General features: G+C 44.5%; 1 protein-coding gene across 3 annotated transcripts in view; it reads left to right on the top strand.

Moving 5' to 3' along the window:
• The window catches only part of rspo2 (R-spondin 2), a 58,163-nt gene that overhangs the window by 25,169 nt on the left and 11,808 nt on the right, over positions 1-21,186 (top strand). For all 3 annotated transcript variants that reach the window (XM_034611950.1, XM_034611949.1, XM_034611948.1), the window contains 2 exons: positions 7,959-8,102; positions 8,400-8,588. In XM_034611950.1, the coding sequence (XP_034467841.1) occupies positions 7,959-8,102; positions 8,400-8,588 (333 nt within the window). The remainder of the gene's footprint in view (positions 1-7,958; positions 8,103-8,399; positions 8,589-21,186) is intronic.

Below are 21,186 nucleotides of genomic sequence, written 5' to 3'. Positions count from 1 at the left end.
TGAGAAAAAAAAAGGTGTAAATGCAAGTTAATGATTCCACTTCATTATTAAAAGAGCATGTTGACGCAGCACCAGCCAATACAGATAATTAGTAAAACTGAGTTTTCCCTTGTGAATCACCTGGTCGAGTTGTGATTCTTCTTCAATCTAGGGTAGTAATGCATTAATTAAAGGTGCAATATTGTGAAAATAGGTTTCACTAGTTTTCACTGTTTATTTAAAAAAAAAGTTAAAATATAAATTAAAAAGTTGCTTCGCTTGCTATCACCATTCCGAAAGCTCATCCACAACAAGATGGCCATCCAGCTTTATTAGCCAAGAATTGTATTCTGTTTTCACGTGGAAGGTAGATTACTAGCAGCGCTGTCCAGAGTGGGTCACCGTTAAATACGTGCGGTGAAGTGAACAATGTGTGACAAGTGAAGTAATGAGCACCCCCTCCAAAATAATAGCTCCAAAGTCCCTGATATTATGATCCACATTTTGAGTATTGCCAATGCTGCAGCGCTGTTTATGGCAGCCTTCTGCCAAATCTGATCCTAGGCCGCCTTGTGAGCTCTTTGCTGCTTAGCCAATCACAGTATTTGATGAATAGTGAGAAGTTACTTCTGCCTAATAGCAACATCTGACCATATGTGGCTGAGAGGTTGTCAGAAAAACACGTGTTCAAACATGAAACCATTTTTACATTTCAACGATGACTTCTTTTGAGTATTATAATTAGAAATTCAGAACTACTTAACCAATAGTTAGTGATTCTTCTGAATACTGTGATGTTACTAATATGTGTCAAATTTTCTTTTTTTCTGAGGGGTTATCTCAGCTTAGCTCAGGTGTGAGGTGAACATTTCGATTGGAGTCCCCAATTCCCAAGGCTAATGTGAAGCTAGCTGTAAATCCTCAATAGCAACCTGCAGCATATAGGCTGGCTGTGACATGTGTCAAGTATAGAAATTGTGAGGTCAGGGTGCAAGACCCAATAATTGAATGGTATGGGTTGTACCTCAATGGCGCCTACACCTTTATTCCCTGTTTAGTCTCTTGGTTGGTTGGACCATTCACTGCATCTTATTCCCCCACTCTATCACCTTGTTTCTTGTCTGTACTTTACTGTCATTATCTAAGCCCAACAATTTGAATCTAGCATGGTCTGGATGAAAAGGAGGAAAAGGGATTTTATATCTTATTTATATCTATATTTATATGTCTGCTACTTCCAACAGAAGGTAGAGATGTCCCAACAGAGTCAGTACCGAACATCAGAAGTCCATTTCACTCAAGATATCCTGTGATGGGATGTTGTTCTCTGCTGCAGCATCTCTGTGTCATTCAGGCTAATGAGATCACAGAGGTTTTGCAGAAAATGTTCATCTCCTGCAGTTTAAACCAGTAAAAGTGTCTGTTAGCAAACTGCTGGTATTGATTGGATACCGCCAAACAAAACACTTAATCACCGCATGCTCATGCACTCCCACATATGCATCTTCATCAGATCTCCCCACATTAGAGGGAAACTCCTAAAGGCTCCACAGTCATTTCACCCTATTTTCATAACTCAGAGAAAATTAGAAGAGAAAGACATCTTGTTCTCTGGTAGAAAGCCTTTTTTTTCTCCTTTTTACTTTAACCCTGCTATCCTAACCGCTTTATCTCCATGCTGAGTGAATTTTGACTTAAACTGATCCTGATGTGTGGCAAGTTAATCTGAATCCTTCTGCTAAACTGCTCATAGAGCAACATCTTGTATTGTCACGTAGCATCAGATCTCAGAGCGAGACCTACTTTGATGTGATCGCTCTTTCAGCCCTCTAATCCAGTTTCCCTGTTTGACCCTCATGTTCAGTTGCGCTCTGCACATCATTTTTACGAAACAGTTTGTGTCCAACCTCCACAGACTCCACTCATATTTTCTTGGGTTGGAAGCTAATTGTCTGGTCAGTGAATATTTGTAAGTTGACACAGTCCAGCTGGTACGCAAGGGCTCAAAGGCACAGTGGACGGATAACAGTGAGGGGTTCTCAGCCTACGTGGTCAGATGTGCCGTGTGCTCCTGGTTCCCAAAGAGGCCTGGAACGTGGCATTACACCTCTGTTATCATGAGCTTTTTAAACACAGGCCCTGAAATCACTTAGGGAGCAGCTGCTTATTATTACACCAGGGTTTCTCTGTGTGATCTTATCTCATTCAAGACATTTTTTTGTGGACTGCCTGGGTAAAGGAAAACATGGGCTAGACAAGCAAAAGGCTTATACCCTCAGCCACTCGCTGGCTGAAACCTCACTTTCCGATTTTTCTGAAGAGGATACTGAGGAGTGAAAGGCATGTAACCGAGCGAGATATTGGGTGTAAAGACAAAAAAACTTTTACCCTGTGAGCTGACAATGTGATGCAGTTTGACACAAGGAAAGTCACCAAATTACGAGATTGAGACTTAAAATAAATACATTTAAATAATATATACTTATTCAATATTTTGTTTGTGAAATAGCCTTACATATATTATATTTTCATATTTAAATTTTCTGCATTGGTGAGCTCAATCAGGCAGCCAAAACATCAGCAATGCGATATATTTAGTATAACCATTTTCGTTCATGGTTCACAGTGTGAAATGTCACAGTCGATACTGTAAATTAGTTAAGGTGTACACTATTTTTTTTGCCATTATAGGTCAACCTCCTGATCATAAATATTGGAAATGTATGACTTTAAAAGATGTAGAAGCAGCCCAGTACACTAATAGTATACTAATTCAGCAAAATTATTTATCGTCCTTACCCTACATAACTTATTAATTTCTCAGGAGTACTTAAGGAACTGTGCCTCACATGATGGAGGTTAGATGTAAGGCTCTCTTTTCTGGGGTGCGGGTTCCCTTATGCTGCAGCGGAAGTAACACCATCATTAGAGCCAAAAACAATGGGAGCTATACTTTCCGTAACATAACTAGAAACACCTTTACAGCTACACTTCAGCTGGATTTAAATGAGGCCCGGGATATGGCAGCCACTGTGTTAACTACCATCACTGTTATGTTGCTGGTTCGTTCGCGATGCCTTTTTGTTGCATAATACCATTCTATATGTCCATATATTCTGTTCCTCGAGCTGTGCTTTGCAAAGACTCCTTTCAGCAGCTGATGGACGGGTTGATAGGAGTCCTAAACAATATGCTGCAACTCCATGATATCCACAGACTTTCTTATCAGCCACCCAGAACAGGCCCCACTCCAGTGTCAACCCACTGCTCAGCGGGGAAGATTTGTAGCAGCCGCCGTACAGTGTATTGCGTTATGTACAGCCAAATCTGCATGAGTGTGGTGCAGTCATGATCTTGCCTCAGTCACATTTCATAATACCTCGGTTTTAACATACATTACTGAGCCAAAGCATATTCTGGCATTTTGTATCAGTGGCTGAAAGAATTACGAGCTGAAAGGCGACTATCAGAGCTGTCTTTTATAAGAGAGAAAGTGTTGAGAAGGTCAGCGGTGGGGGTGTATTATGGACCCCCCACTGCTACACATACATCCACATACTTAAGCCACCAACCCAGTTGCCATATCCCACCGCAGTGCATAGAAACCCCAGATGCTTGCTGCCAACCAGCGACCAGTCTACTCACGGCCTGAGATTGCCAATATCCTGGATGCATGGTTTAGATATCTCAGCTCAATCAGTGCCAGCGTAATGTGCCACTCTTCTGTCTGAGGTAATTTTAAGAATAAAAACATTATTGTGATTTTTTATTACATTTCACAGACTGAGGAAATCTGTGACCAAATCCCATTGTTGTGTTTCAAACCGGTTTGTCACATCAAATTAAGTCTGGAAGTGGAAGCTGATTAGATGTGTCTTTTCCAAGATCATTTTAGTTTTAAAGCACACCATGGAAATATGTTTAGTTGGAGGGGGATAAGAGCCGAGCATCATCGGCCTCAGCCAAATGGGTACCAAGCCTGTGTGAAATAACTCAGGAGTTCTGCAACCTTTAGTTGGCAGCATTGGCAGCTAGCTCTCTCTCTCTCTCTCTCTCTCTCTCTCTCTCTCTCTCTCTCTCTCTCTCTCTCTCTCTCTCTCTCTCTCTCTCTCTGCCCCTCCACGTCTCTCAGTCAAACTCTCCCTTTCTCGCTCTAATTCTGAGCTTGTGGATATTTCCATTGCACAGTCTAACCAACAAAAAGACCAGTTGCTTTTGGCCTTTGAGTTTTACCAGGGGACATTTAATCATCACAACTTTAGTAACCGCACTTTCAGATTTGCCAGACAATACAATGGACCCACCAAACCAAGCCCTGCTCCCACGACAATAGAGCCAGACACAGTTGAATCGCTTTTTTTTCTCCTCAAAACAGTGCATAATTATGCATACTGTAGTGTGACTGGAAGAGCTGTCTGTGCCTGACTGTCTGAAGCTCAATCTGTCTGTGTGTATTCGGGAGCTCGCTGGATGGATACAAGACCAGATGCTGGTGTATCATGGACTGTATTCCTTGGAGTGAAGAAGCTGTGAGGACCGCTGACACATCTGTCATCCCTGATCTCTCTCTGGAAGATGCTGATTGACAGGAACACCAACAAAGCTGCACCTAGCTTTATACCCGTGGGCGGACGAGCACCCATGTGGAAAAAAAAAAACTGCCTGGAGAGAGTTGGGAGGAACATGGCAGCTCTGGCCTTTGCCACAAACTCCTGCCATCCGTAGCTCCACACGACATGGCTGGGTGGCAGCGAGCAAGCCAAAGCTTCCATGTCAGCCAAACCCGAGCCTAGAGAGTAGGTCAGAGCTCTTCGATTCAGCTTGGAGGCGAAGGATGGAAAAAGAGGGCTTGTTTTCCCCCTCACACTGCCAGGCCTTTTACAACATGGACACTGCGGCTGTACAACATCAAGTCTGTTTAGTTTTCTCAAGGAGATCCCCTCTGTATATTGATGAGTCGTCTGACACAGATCACCTCCAGCTCAACTCACGTAAAAAAGACCATGTCTGGAACGTGAGACCTTCATAAAATGTCAAAGTCACTTAGGCATCCCGGTCAATATTCATTTGAAGAAATGAAGAGATTACATATGGTGTGGTACGGCTATGGAGGAACAGCAGTTGACTGGAGCTAAGATGAGGCTTTCAGTGTCTGATAAAATCGGCGACCTCTCTGTCAAGACCACACCTGTGGGATCTGCTTCTGCCAAGCACGGGCCTATAGATCGCAAGTGACACTCCGTGACTCATTGGTTAACTTTTTTTGACTTGCAAATTACATACATTACATACATTTCAAGTGTGAAATCAAACCAAAAGGGTCAGAGTGATGTGGCGAATGGTGGAGTAATGATGAGGTCTCTGATGTTCCCTTGACAGCTGAAACACAAGGCTTCTCCTGGTGTGTTCATATTATAACTCACGGCCAGAACCAGGCCGGGAGATAATGATGATAATGCGTTTAAGTCCCAGGAACACCGGGCCTTCAGTGGGATCTGATGACCTCATTATTTCTCATTAGTCTCCCTGAGGCACCTAGATGAAGACTTTAAAGGTGGTCCAGAGGTTAATCCTGCAGGGAGAACAAACCCGCTCCCCTGTATCTGTTTCTGAAGCTGTCGTACAAGCTGCCTAACTGTCCATTTGGCTTGCCGACCGTCCAACTTTCTGTGTGGGAGCTTCTCCTGTGTCACAGATAGCCCCTCACTGCCCCAGATAGCCTTTTGCCTGATAACCGAACAGAGGGATGAATGTCTGTCATAGTGATCCCTTCCTACCCACCTCGTTCTCTGATGACCTCTGACCCTTAAGCTTTGCCTCCCCGCATTCTAAATCCCATGGTGCTGTATGGATGTGTCATCCACCTCATCCATCTCACATAGTGACGTTATTACTTATCTTCTATTTAGAAAACCGCATATCCGCGCTTTCACACTAAATCTAAAACTGCAACCAAGACTGATGTTTAAAATAAAAAATGCCCGTCATGTGCTACTGCTGCTGCAATGATACAGTATTTCACACATCTGGGTTGCTCGTATTTACTGTCAATAACTGAGGATTGCACAACAACCTCACTGCTTGAGAGTACTGCCAGATGTTCTCCCCCGCCCCCCCCCCCCTCTTACCGCTTTTATTTTTTTTGTTTTGGGAGCTGAAAGTCTCTCAGGTGATGACAGGCTTGGGAAATGTGAAGGGTAAAAGACAGCTTTGTGCTTTCCAATTAGCTTTGTGATTTATTAGCCTGCTCCCTGTATTGGGATTGTCTTGTATCAAACCCAAGCCTAACGGATTCAGTTTCCCCCAGAATGAAGAGGATGAGAGACATAAAAATCTCAGAACATCAAAATGTATTCATACCTCCCTCAGACTCAGGCATTCCATAGTTAAAACCTCTACAGCACTTCAGAGATCTGAGACATATGTTGAGATGCAAGATACAATGGAGCAATGGAGCGAGAGAAATACTGAGATGAGCTAAAATCTTCCAGATGATTGAGTTAATAACACAAACATGACACGAGAAAACAGTGAACTACTGCAGCGATTAGTGAGTTATCGTCAGAATTATATTTTCAGGATGTGGAACGCAGCTTCATTGCAGATTTGATTTATCTCCAGCCATATCTGATTGGTATGTGTGTGTTTGTGCATATGTGTGTGTGTCCATGGTTTGTTTAGACTGGTCGGGAAAGCGTGAGACCAGAGTGAGTGGGCAGAGGCCATACTTTAGGGTTCAAAGTAAAGCGGGGAGGGACCCCTCGTTTTGGAGGAATGTCGAGGAGGAGGCCTGATGGTTAGCTGGAGATGGTGTAATTAAGGGGTGTGATTGTGAGAACCTTCCCTTCCTCGGGCCTTGCAAGGGTCACAGATAAAAGAGCAACCCTCAGCCTCTGTCGCTCTCACATGGAGAAAATCTCTGTAATGCAGGTCAATGCGTGGAGAAGCGCACGCGCATTAATTCCCAGTTGCGTAAACGCAATCAGAGGAGCAGCTTGCACTCTACCTGATAGTGGGTGTGGGTTATAGGTTGTGGCTCCCCAATACTGGGAGCCAACTTGGCTGACAGGGCCACATCGAGCTTCTGAGGAGCGTTATAAATTAGACTGCACTGGGAGGCTCCTTCTAATCATGTGGGCCTGTGCGCGCCCTGTTGGTGTGGCTGTTGTAATTTTGCGCTGTTTGACGTGCTATTTGCAGAGTAAGAGCTTGATGACACATTGCCGGGCCTTTCTTTGCTAACGCGGCACTGTGCGTCATGTGCAGCGGCAGGGTGTGGCGTGGGAGGATAAGTGTGCTGTTGTGTTTGCTGACTGAATGCAGCAGCATTTGTTTGGCAAGCCGCCGCAAAATGTTGTTGCCCCCCCGACGCCTCCCCCTTTAAACCCACCTTCCCCCTTTTATATCTTAGCCAAAACCGAAAGCATCCACACAGCTGGCCAGCTTTGTGATCATCAGCCATCATTCACACTCCAATGAAATCCCGACTACCAATAATCCTCAGTAATGGAAACAGACACAGATTGGACCAAGTGATAAAATAGTGTATTACCCTATTCAGCTTTAATGAGATGTATTCTTCCTGTTGCAGCCCGCCATTAGTTTAAAACATGTGAGCGAGTGTGTTTGTATCCAGCCTGTTGCAAGTCGCTGCAACCCGTTGAAAGAGGTCAGTGTGATACAATTTGTCGACGTCTCTTTTGTTGTGTTGTCACACAGTAGAGTTGCTCGCTCTGGACAGGAACAGGAAGATGGAAAAAAAAAAAGTCTGTCAGGCAAAACAAGTTTTCTGAAATATACTCTAGCCCTGGGGAGAAATGATTCACAGGGCATTGCCGGCTTTTTTTTGCAGGAGAGGCGGTATAATCCTTTCAAGAACCCCCTTCCCCAAACCCCTTAGCACTTGATCAACTCCAGATGAGAGGTTTGATCAGACCCTGACGAATCTCCTCTTTCTCCTATTCTTCTTCCTCCTCCAGGGTGCAGGATAGAGAACTGCGAGTCCTGCTTCAGTAAAGACTTCTGCACCAAGTGCAAGTTGGGTTTTTACCTACACAAAGGGCGCTGCTTTGACAAGTGCCCGGAGGGCTTTGCTCCACTGGAGGAAACGATGGAGTGTGGAGGTACGTGAAACAACACAGATATGTACAAAACATGAAAAGATCCAGTGTCAAGAGTACTGTAGACACTCTTAACACCTTTCCTTACCTGTACACAGTATTTTATAACTTCTCAGCTGGCCTGCTTATTTCGGACCTGTAAACAAGCAGCTCAGCTGGGACCACACACAAAGAGGTTACAGTGTCCCAATGAAATGTCTTCAAGCCTGTATTTAAGCTTGACCTAGGGTCTTTGAGTTGACCCTAAATGATGCTCCGCTGTGGTTCACTGCACATCACTGCTCTTGTGTGTCTCTGCAGAGGGCTGTGAGGTGGGCCAGTGGAGTGAATGGGGAGCATGCACCAGGAGAAACAAAACCTGTGGCTATAAGTGGGGTCTGGAGACCCGGACGCGGCACATTGTAAAGAAACCACCGAAGGACACGATACCTTGTCCCACCATCGCCGAGTCCAGGATGTGCAAAATGGCCCTGAGGCACTGCAGGAGAGGTGAGAATTTTTTCAGTCAGTTCCAACTCCATTCATGTCCACTTTCAAGTGTTACACTAGTGTGGTGAATATTAAAGAAAACAGCCCACTCTTCCCATAGGAGAACTCCTTCCCCCTCTCTCAGTTCCACCTGTCTCATGTAACCCCTATGCCTTGCACTCAGCTTTGTTTTTTCACCGTCTGTGTTTTTGAGGTGCACAGTGACGAGTCCGTGCGTGAAATATCTGTATTTTTCCATGGCGGCTCTGTTCGAGCCAGCTCTTTTTCTGAGGTATATTTTTCCCCCCTCTCGCCCATCTCCCTCGCTCTCCTCAGTGGAATTCTTCAAAGTAAGAGCTGCAGGTTTCCTCAATGGCCGTCTCTGTTTCCTCCCATCAGCTTGAGAGATATTTGCGGTGCACGCAGCGTGTATGTCGGGCCATTAAGTCAAATGTGGAATTTCTCTGTCTGTGAATACAGCTAAGGGAAATATTTTTTTATTCAAGAAGTAAACCATTTCTCTCAGACGGTCCAAACACACCATTTGAGGTGATGGCCTCAGTTAGCAGTGCTTTTAAAATAAATGTCTTTTCCCTTAATGTACTTTTACGTCCCTCATAAACTCTGGATTAGGATAGGCCAAGTGTAAATATTTAATTCACCAAATAAGGAAGCAATTACAGTGGCAGATATCATTCAGGCTGTCAAAAAAGAGAAAAACATTGTTTAACAGAAAGAGGAAAATATTCTAACCTCGCAGATTTTTCTCCATTTTTGGCCCAGACTGTTGAATTGGAGGATCATCTAGTGAAGTGGTGAAAGAGTAAATAAACTTGAAATAAACCCTGATAGTTTCTCATATTTCAGCACTTCCAAGGCAGGCCCTGCACTCTGAGTTGGAAACTGTGATTCCATGGCACATTTAGTTGCTAAATCCCTGTAGGGGAAATTCTCCCCCAACCCCCACGCACCCCTTCATGACTTTACCGTGCCTACTTGACCTTTTCCAAGAAACTTTATGACCTGCTTTAATTAAAATTTGGCATTGTTGCGCATGGTTACTGGCTTCAATTATCTGAAGCATGAAGTCACTGATGTGAAGTCGTTGTGAGGCCTTATAGCAGAGCCAAGTTTCTTCAGGCCTTTAGAAACCGACAGTAGGCTCCCCATGTCCATCGTACTTGAAGCTACTGTTCCCTGGCGCTGCGGTCATTGTAAACCACTCAGTACAGTTCCTTATCCAGTAACTGTTACGTCTCTGTGGAAGATCAGGCCTCAGTTGTGTTGTTAAAAGCTGTGCATAAAAGTGTCACCGTGTCTGCATGTCAGGACTCTCTGGGCTCGTGAAGGGATGTGGTGGCCTGTTTAATAAAGTTACATTTCAGACTTAGGCATGTGTAGTTAATGACCCCAAAAAACACACTCACACTCTCAAACACCACCTGCTCGACCTCTAGTGAAAAATACCCACTTGGCAAAAGCCAGTGAAATGCAACACTCTTCAGTTCAAATAAATATGATGTAAAAATGTAAGCTGTAGTCGAGGGAGTAAAAATACACCCAGCAGATCCAGGGCCGTCACATGGGAGCTCGACTGACTGACATTGTAAAATAATCAACCGGCATGACTGATAATAAAGCATGGTCTAATGGGAGGAGAGGCCACTCTCTCAAATGCAGGTGATCAGGAAGCGGGGAAGAAGATCAGTGGGTTCATGGACGGGCTGCATATATGGCTTAGGTCATTATGAAATAACTCGCGAGGTGACCTTTGAAATCTCAATGACTGTAAACTATAGGCCCTGAGGGCAATGCAGCATGGTCAATTTCATCTTTAGATAGAATTTAGAAAACTAACCTCAATGCATGGATTTTGCAATCAGACAGAAATGTAAATACAGTATAAGAAGTGCTTATTGTGATGACTTGGAACTTAAGACAGTCCAGAAATCAACTTTTTTATAATTTTTATCGGACACCAGACACCAATGTTTAGGACAGGCAGAGGATTATATAACTGCAGACCATAAAGATGCTGTGGATTAAATGGAGTCAGGAAAGAAGAGAAAGCAGCATGTAGGTGTACGCTATTTATGGCAATGCTTATCTAATCTCCCTGTCTTGCATTTCTACATATCTACGAATTTAAATTACACTGGATGTCATTGAAAGATCCCCGTCTTCCGGCTTAGTCGAGGCGCACAAGGACAACATAAAGGATATTCTGCTGTTCCCTTCTTTGTCTGCAAAGATCTAATCCCTCTGTAAAACATGTAGAGAAAGTAAAGCCCAGATGATGTATGTCGAGAGGCGAGGGAGATATGACGAGTCGTGTAAACTGTGTCTGATGTATTGCTGATCAGTGTAAACACTGTAAGTGATTCGCACCTCTGGGACTCATTTGCTTTTCTCTGCCAGTGTTTGCTAGAACAGCGGTATCCTGGTATCATGATAGCACATGGATAGAATAGAATGGCTCTAAGTAGAGTGCATACCTCCACCAAGGGCCAACAGTTCCCTTTAGTTCAATTGAGCCACACCAAATTGCACGCACTTAGAGTTATTAGTACTCGAAATATGATTTTCTTTTTAAATCAAGATACATGCATTATATGGATCCTGGTAAATCTGGGAAAAGTTCAAAAAATGCATTGTTAAAGCAAGTGATAAAAAATTACTGTATCAGCCTCATTGTCTCGTTCTGTGCCAACACTTAATAAGTTCCTTCTTCCCCAAATTTCATGGAAATTTGTTCGGGTGTTTTTGTGTAATCTTGCTGTAAAACAAGCCAACCAACATGGTCATGGCAAAATCTGAACCTCCTTGGCAGAGGTAATGAAATGTGTGGTAATAGACTGTCAAACGTTGTGTATGACCGACACCATCCATCCAACTGCCAACTTGCTTTTAAGCAACTTGTTGAAGTTTGGCTAAAAATGACACTGGAGTTTAGTGTGTCCACCAATTGGATTTCACTGAATATTTCGGCTCTCAGATATATTGGGGCGATCTACTTGCAATGACATCTGCATTCATGACGATGCAGGAAGGCTGTAGGGGACAGATATGTCACAAGGACTATTTATGGCCTGCTCGTTGGTTTTTGGTGACGACAATAAACAAGGTCTGCACCGATATATTTATTTGGAAATCATGTTCCCATTGCTACTAATGACAACTTCCATAAACATCAAAATTGCAATGTTAGCAATGTCAAATTCCACTATTTCCATCCAGCTTCTTGAATTTTTATAAATCCTGTACCTGTACATTACATTACATGTCATTCTGCTGACGCATTTATCCAAAGCGACTTACAATTAGTGCATTCAACATCTATGGGGGGCCATTTAGGGTTCAGCATCTTGCCCAAGGACACTTCAGCATGGGCTGGGATTCGAGCTGCTGACCTTCTGGTAAGAAGACAACTGCTCCACCCCCTCACCCACAGCCGCCCAATAAGTGTAATACTCCAATGAAAACTGTGCTACAGATGATCTTGTCTTGTTTCGTGGTGGTTTGGCTGCCATGTGCGTCAGGCATTTGCATTTTACCCTGGAGACGATAAAATACTCCTCTATCATCCTGTTCCCTTGAGTGGTGCTCTGAACAGGCCATAAACAATAAAGAGACTTTATTAATAGCTGCTCCGGCCCTATCAGCATCGACAGACTGGGTTCCCCCTCTCTCTGTCTTGTGAGCTGATGGGAGGAGAGGAGAGGAAAGGTGAGGAGAGTGATGACACTGCAGTGCTCAGCAGCTCCATATTGATGCCATTAAGTAATTCCCTGCAGAGATTTCCCAGCAACCCCTGTCATCAGATTCACTGATGTACAAACAGACTTTTTCCCATCTGATAGATCAATCCATCTGCGTACTTTTCCCTTTCTTTCCCTCTTTTGCCCACCCACTCTACTATAATCCTCCATCCACAGCTGCTTCTGTCATGTCAGTGACATGAGATGTTGTGTAAACAACTTAAAATGTTAAAGCCCGCGAAACTCTTGCTCTCAATTTAATCCCCGATTTGGGATTTAAGAGGGAGTAAAGTCCAACACAAGTGCACCATTGCAACCTGGGCTAATTTCCGACAGTTTTACAAATCGGCTTTCAGATTCTCTGACGGCACAAAAGTCTCTGTAGTGGTAGCAGACAGGAGGGACACTCTGTTCAGCACTGTTTGCTTGATTTGTAGGTAGAAGTAGTCTTTAGAGGGGCGTTTGCTGCGGAGGAGGTGGCCAGGCCCCAAGTTAACCCAACCAAGAACAGAAGTTTTACAATATGAAGTTATGAGTTATAAAAACTTTATAGCTTAGCAAATTTTGGAACTGATAACAGAAACATATTTAAGACCCGGTTTTCCAGAACAATGCAGCTCAATTTACAATCAAAATGCTTCTACGAGCCCATGAAGACTTACACTTACCCCGCTGACCACATGGAAAGAAAATGAAGAAAAGAGGCAGAGGGAGGAAGAATGGGAGAGAAGGAACACAGTGATTATCTTTGGCCATCGTATTATGTACCTGTACTTGGACAGGCATTTGTGGAAGTATTGATCTCTCTGGTGTGTGTAACCAAAGAAACCATTTCTGCTGTAGGGCTCGGCTGAGGCCAAGCCCTTCGTCCCATCAGTCATCGGAGTGTTTGGATCCAGCCACCGCTAATACTGACTGTCATAACTTCTGTGCAATTTTATGTTTATACTGTAACCATGATAACTACCTCTTCTAGTCACCATGCTCAGTCCATTCCCACTGCCATCATTTGAAACCTTGGATAAACACGTTTTGTTAAATTCTGTGGCAGGGGCGAGGAAGAGGATAAATCCACTTAATTCTTCCTCCGCAGTGTGAAATCTTTAAGGCCATGAAAGCTCTTTGTGTCTGTTTAAGGCCACTGGGCAGACAGTTGTTTAATTTACCCCAAAAACACCTACAGTCTGCTGCTGGGGACCAAAGTGAACCCAGATCCACCCCAGATTGACCAGACCTCAGATTTTGTTGACTGATGAGAAGCCAGTCTGGTTCTGCGGTGAATCCACACTGCTGTGGACCTCCTGGTCCTCACCGTCTGCGAACCATCTGCTGCAAAGCCTCTGCTCCTGTAAAACGATGCACAGAGCAATAGTGATTGCCTAAAAGCCGCTCTGGAGGAAGCGCAGCCACCTCGTCTGTAACGCATACAACTCTACACACCAAACAACTCCGATTTCTGGCAGTCTAACCCTTTGTATACGAGTGAGCAGTTAAGGCGCATGCATGCGTATGAGCGTGTGACACACAATTTTGGTGTTTACACTCACTGGGCCAAGAGGTTTGAGCTCTGGCAAAAGATGCCGTTCACTTCTTTTCATTTTAGTTACGCACTCAGCATGATCACATCTGAGTCTGGCCTGTGTTTGGCTTGGAAACCCATCATCCAAACACATTTCTGGATGTGTTTTTGTCAGATGTAGCCTTATAGCATCAGGCCGACTTTTTTCTAGAACAGACACATGCTTTCAACTTGAGGTTAATTGATGGAGCATGCTCTTCTTGTCTCAAAAGAAGGGCTCATGGTGCAGTTTGTCCAAGCCAAACAACAGTCGAGCACCGCTCGAGCCACCATTCTGAACTCTGCCCAAAGCATTTCAGATCAGAGGTTTGCACTTCTGCTCCTTCGTGTACTTATCTCATTATTCCAATTAATGTTAGCTGGGTATGCTCTACGGGAAGTCACTACATTTGGATGGGAGAGCTGGTACACAGATGACAAGTCCCGCTCCAATTTCTGACACAGTGGAATGACGATGGTGATTAACGGCGATCTCTGGCCTGGGTAATATCACGGACAATCCGGATCAGTTCTTCCCGCCAGCGGGAGCTGAGTGCGGAGCATTTTCCCAGGACAGAAGGAGAGCACTAATTGGCAGCCGCCCTGTCATAGTGATTATGTGTGCCTCACACCGCTGCCTGTTGTGACTGGGGGAGTCATGGCTTATCTTCATTTAATAAGGCTGCTCCATAGGGGCTGACACAGTAGCTGGTGAGAAGGCCTAAGAGGTACGCTGAGTGCGACCTTTGAACAGCATCAATGGCCTGGGCTGGGGTCTGACTTGAACAACCGGTAACCGATCATTTCCCCATGCTGTACACACGGCTATGAAACTGTGAAGCTGAGATGATGGAGAGTGTTTTGGAAGCCTTGCACTGTGCTGCAGTGAAAAATAGTTTGGGTGAAGAGGAAAGACACATCAACCTGTCATTGACTTGGCCAGGTCCTGCATCCTGATGCCAATGGCAGTTATGGTCACCGCTGCGGTCACAGTCACAAATTAACACAAGTTCTGTTTCAGCTATCCCATATTCGCAAATCTCCATTTCCAGCCATATATTATTCTTTTTCCTCTCCATCTGTCTCCACACTTATGTTTTATATCTCCTCCTAACCAGATGAAAATTGATTATCTAGACTCATGTCTGGACAGGCGATCAACACTTGCTTTATACTGATCGTCTCAAACCAAACTTTAGGGTTTCATTTTCTGCCTCTCGTGCATTGTAGTAGTGTTAAATCTTCCATCGAAGAGAAAGTCATTACCAGTAGTCTCTGAGAGTTCTCTGTGCTGGATACATTCCTTATTGGGGGTAGGGGTGGGGGGGGGGGATAGGGGTGGGGGTGGTGGGGGGGATAGGGGTGGGGGGGTAGGGGTGGGGGGTGACTCTGGAAGCCGGGAGGAGGAGGAGGAAGAAGATGAGAGGGGGGGGGGGGGGTCTCTGATTAACTTCCCACTAAGTGCCCCTGCTCTCTGACCAAAATAAATATGGATGCTGTCATTTTGTCAGCAACTGCCTTCAGAGAGCAATATTTGAAACACCCCATGATCCTGCTGGCTTTTATATGGAGAATCCATCGTCATACCACAGGCATGAGCCATAAACATGTGGAGGCCTTTCAAAGACCAGGGGGTGGAGGGAGGGAGGGAGGGAGGGAGGTGGAAGAGGAGGGGTCAGCGGCACTCACTGGGGTTTCATACTCCACATTATTGTCATCTGGTCTTTTCCAAGCAGGAAGAAAGAGGAGGGGTGTGAGTGAAGTTTTTTTTCTTCACACTCTTTGGACCAGTTGAGTTGTGGTTTTGCTGAACTGCCTTGTGTAGATTTGTGTACGCACATTAGATGCAGCCGTGCTCTTATTTGTTTGACTCACTTTGCTGTGAAGTGTGCATTGGTTCAAGTGTTTTCCCCAACCCGCCATAACTCGATGTTTGATCCCTTCTGCGTCTCTAAGTTTCATAGTATTATGAAATTATGACCAATCAATCATTGGCTTTTGAAAACCTGAATGTCCTCGAACATATTGCTTAGAGTGTGACTTTGTCAAAGAGAAGAAAACTGTGTTGGTAGCAAGGCTTCGTCTGTCATTATCTGGCAGAGGAAATGAGGCATATGGGCTGACATCAAGAGACCCCCTTAAAAAACAGACGCACACAAACAAACAAAGTGGCAGCAAACTGGTGTGGGGAGAGGAAGAAGGCAGAGGACGAGGACGGGGAGATACTGTACTGAAGAGGAATGTTTTCATGTTCTCATGCCCCCATAAACGGGAGCTATTCCCCCCGCTGTGCAGTATATGGGCTGATACTGCCAATGACACGGTCAGGGCCGTTACGCAGACTGTCGCTGAATGTTCCCTCGATGGGCAGTTTGTGCTGTTCCACCCTGTGATTTTTCCTTTTTTTTTTTTTTTTTTTTTTTACAAGAGTCAAGACATGGTCTGTGTCTTTACAGGGATGGATGGCAACAGCTTGTGATGAGATCTTTGAAGTAGGGTTCAACTCGTATATAGGGCTCCTGTAAAATATCTTATGACCACCAGCCAGAGATTTCCACTTGTTATACGACGTTGGTTTGCCCCGGACCACAGTTGGTGATTATCGCCTTTATTATATTAGATGGACGAACAGAGAAATCGATATAGTGAGGTGCTAAAGGATTTTACAGGACAGCTTCAGGAGTGGTACTCTGTAAAAACTGTAATGAAACCTGCTCCACCTGCATTAAAACATTTCATGAGAATGGATTTGGATCGTGCCATGATGGTCTAAATGTAGTTTTGGATGCTATTCCACATTCTGTAGAAACATTCTAGGAAAACTTTATCTGAGGTTTTTGGAGCAGGATCAAATATTAAATGCAGGTGCAGAGTATCATCTGTTTTCTCCTTCAGTGCTTTTCACAGTCCTCATTTTAGTCTAACCTCTAGTTTGACGTGTCAGGGTTTCTCACCTCATATTTAGATAACTCGAGCTGTTCAGAGTAGAATCAGTCTGCACCTCCTCTCTCTGTCTGCCAGACCTCCAGGCCGCCCCTGCTGCCAGCTCTCCTGTGGGCCGCAAACGCCTTCATCAGCGAGCAGACGAGGATGCGTGCAACACACACACACACACACACACACACACACACACACATGCAGCAAGGGTGTCAGAAACCTAACAGACACAGACAAACAGTAAAACAGACCTCACAGGCAGAGCAAGTCAGGTAATATCTACTCTTTTCCTCGTCCCTGTTTCTATTCTCCTCATGCCGTCTTGCCCTCGAATGACACTCTGTCGCTTATGTATCACATATCACAGTGCGTGGCTGTTTGAGGAACAATGTGCACACCACAGAGGAGGGATGTGTTGGCGCGTGGCACACATTGTTCGAAGCAGTGCTCCCTGCACCGGAGTCCTCCCACTCCAGTGGTCTGGGTGGAGGAGAAAAGAAGGAAGGCGAGGAGTCGAACAGGGAAGCCTGAAAACATCTGGTGCACAGTTGCACTGGGTCATCCACCAGAAGCTGAGCTGAGCTGAGCTCCTCTCCTCTCCTCTCCTCTCCTCTTCTTCCCTGGCGGGCGTCTTTATGGAGACATCACAGCTTTTAATTACAGATGGTGATTTAGAGAGAGGCTGTGGCTTCTGACCCACTCACGCGTGGACCAAGTGCAGGCTACAGACATGCAGACACAACAAGACAGCAAGTATAGGCCTGCTGGCCCTTGGCTGTGTGTAAGTCTTAGAGAGAGAGAGAGAGAGAGAGAGAGAGAGAGAGAGAGAGAGAGAGAGTGAGTGAGTGAGTGAGTGAGTGAGTGAGTGAGTGTGTGTGTGTGTGTGTGTGTGTGTGTGTGTGTGTGTGTGTGTGTGTGTGTGTGTGTGTGTGTGTGTGTGTGTGTGTGTGTGTGTGTGTGTGTGTGTGTGTGTGTGTGTGTGAACTTACAGTGACAAACACAGGAGTAGGGTGCAGACAAAGAACAGAGCCATTAGTGCTAAGTAGAGGCCAGGGCCAACTTACCAAGGCTGTGGAGCACTAGGTCTATACTCTCATCAACATGAAACAGCAACAACACCAAGGTGATGTCACAGGTTAGCAATTTCCCCCCAAAGGAGCAAATGCATCATCACACGTTTGTGTTTTCTCACTGTATCAAAAAGAGAAAACACTGGTCTGGAGCCAGTGGAGGCAGTATTAATACATTTGGAATTACACATTTAAACCTGCTTTAATTGATTTAGTTGCCCACTTGGGGGCAGTACACCAACCTGCAAACTGCTATAATATCTGCTACTAGAATGTGACTCTGCAGAGTACACACAAGGTCCAACAGTCCCCTTATGAAACCACATTCAAATTCACTAGATCTAGATGTTCAATTTTGATCTGTATCAAATTGCATGCACTCATAAATATCAGTCCCCTAATGCCTAATTTATTACATCTGTATTCATGGATATCTGTGGATATACCTCTTTGGGTGCCCTGGTCCTCTGTACAGCCGGGTAACACATTCACAGAATTTCCCTTATGTAGAAAACAATAAGAGATAAGAAGACATAAGAGAAATAAAAGAAGCTAAGTAGCAGAACCCCAGACATCCTGTGGGGAAAAATTTCATTCTCTTCTTTTCAGATTCCATCTTGTTGAAGTGAAGTGGAATTATTTGTATTAACATAATATTACTGTAATTTTAAGCAGTCGTTGGTAGAACAGGAATGACTACTGAGCCTTGGTATGTAACCAGGTTTGCAGCCAAATAGGCTGAGAATACCCAGTGTGCTGAATTCGTAATGTAAGCAGCGAAATATGTTGTATAATGTTTCTAATTTATACCTGACATCATGTTTTATTAATCTGTGATAGTTTTAGGTATGTAGGTGTTCATGTAGTGGTATCTGCATTTGACTCCATTATATACTTTTCAAAATGTGTTTGAAGGTCTTGAGTCCTCCGTCATGCCAGACGTACACCTTATAGCCTTTTCAGAGCACATAACATGATTGCTCTAAGGACAATCTTACGATATGATTGAGTGGTGGGTGTCATGAAACCCAACCCGCTCCAGGTACCATATCAAATCCCTTCAATGTATATGCTGCTATCTGCTGGGTGGAGAGGTTCAGGACCGTGATCCCGACAGGCCTTGAGACAGTTCTTTCGGATTAGTGGGAGCTTAACTCTCCCTTTGATTTAATTCCTTTCTCCTTCCCCGACTGCATCTCTGACAGATGCTGCTGCCGTCTGGAGTACACAGACCTCTCCTCTGCGAGGTGAGACCCTGAAATGACCGTTGAAATTGCACTGTAATCATACGCTGCTAAAAACAAGAGACAAATGTCTGCCATATGCCTTAAAAAGCCCTCTGTTTGTGTTTTAGTGAGGGGAAGGGGTATTATTGACAAGAGTGGGAGAGTTTTGCCTGCATAGAGGACCTGAGTAGCGGTGACTCTTATTGCCCGTGTCTGTGATCAGATCTGTCAGAGCCACTCAGCTGTCTGTCTGCCTGGTGTTTGACAAGTGTTTGATGCAGCACAGGCCTTAGAGAGGATCAAGCCCTTCCTGAATTGGCTTTACCTCTCTCCCCGTGCAACAGGATCTCTGCGAACACTTCAAACACTCCCTTTCCCCCAGCCACCACCACCCCTTTCTTCCTATGAACTATTTTTATCAAAAAATATGTTCAGTCTGTTGGCTCATCAGAGGAGTCGGAACAACAGTGTCCTCTGAGAGTTAGTCCAACAATCAAAGAAAACAAAAAGTGCCGGCCAGACTTGATTCCCTCATCACTGGCCATTGCACGGGGATTGCAGCATGATCCTGATGGCCCCTGTCTCTGTTTTGGTGTCTAAGCCCGTCTGACTTAGCTTGGCTCCCCGCTCGTTAGGGTCTGGTCCTGTTTTGGGACAGTTGTGCTCCGTGTCCAAACATGTGAGGGATTTCCTCCTGGAGTCTCCCACTAGGGAGAAGGGGGGATGAAAGGACTTGTGCAGAAATGAGATATAAAGAGGGACAATTTCCTCCTATATCCTCCCCCCTGTTCCCTGAGAGACCCACAGAGACCAGGAGGATGCAGACCACATGGAATTACAGAATGAAGTGTATGTGCATGCGCAGGAGCGTGCACATTCAAAAAAAACACTAATGTATGAGCAGATATTGTTGTACACATGCACAGTGGAGATATGCTCACAGTGTGGATCACACATTGTCAAGCGTGTTGACTAATTTGTAGGTACATATTTTGTGCTCTTGGAAAACTGCATTCTTGAGTCTTCTCAATTTTTGCAGAGAACAGTCACTTTGATCAGTTTTTATCAGGAAGCTGGCTAACAGAGCGAAGGTGAGATCAGGAATTATAAGTCAGAATGCTCCCCAATTTGTGATGCTTGCAGAAGACCTGAAATGAAGAAATGGTTGTTCTTGTTGGGCTTCTTTTTATTATAAGGACAAAGGGAGAACTATAACATCATACTTGTATTGCAATCTAACGTCACCATTCACCTGCTTAGCCTGTGGCTTCTAATGTTATTTAGCCTCCAAGGCTGGTTCTTCACAGGCCACATCAACACTAGGCCACAACGTTTGAGTTTTTAAAGGCATTGCCACTGCCACGTTTACAGCGCATAAGACAGAGAAGTTTCAGTTTTAGTTTGAAAGCTGCGGGGCTGCGTTGTAGTATGGACGGGCAAAAACTTTGACGTTGGGAAACAATGACACAGTTACCCACATTCGCTTCCTGATTGATTGTTATCAGCCACGAATCAACCACCAGTGGTGAACTAAAAATGTTGTAGCACTTACTCACTTTGTCGTCGGTCCAAGAAAAGAAACAACTTATCTTATATTTCTCAGTTGTTGTCTCTCTCGAACAACCTACTGCTAAGAAGACAATCTGTGTCCTTTTTACACTGGCATGCAATTGCCCAGTGTACATGAATGGTTACTTGATATGAGTTTTCAGGCATGTTAGAATGAACGTGCATAACGCTTAAACATTTTCTGGACAGAGGTCATTTTAGTTTTAAAATTAAAACATATTAGTATGGCTGTAGCCACAGTTGAGAAATACTGTACTATACAGTTGATGTTAATGCAGCTGGAACCACACAAACCGATGAAGTGCTTTTTGGTCTTGGAAGCAAATAACCTTGTTAGCTGTAAGTAAGCTATTGAGTGTATCTTAGTTTAGTTATGCACTGCCTGGCTGACAGTGTACTAGTAGTTAACTGTGTCGACAAAATGTTTATAGAAACCCTCCTCCACCTCATAACCCCACAGGGATGCAGAAAGCCTCTTACTGGTACTGTACCTTATTGCGT

The sequence above is a fragment of the Hippoglossus hippoglossus genome, chromosome 16, assembly GCF_009819705.1.
Source record: "Hippoglossus hippoglossus isolate fHipHip1 chromosome 16, fHipHip1.pri, whole genome shotgun sequence".
NCBI lineage: Eukaryota > Metazoa > Chordata > Actinopteri > Pleuronectiformes > Pleuronectidae > Hippoglossus > Hippoglossus hippoglossus.
Note: the sequence above shows the minus strand (reverse complement) of the source record. Positions and strands in the feature narration are given on the sequence as shown.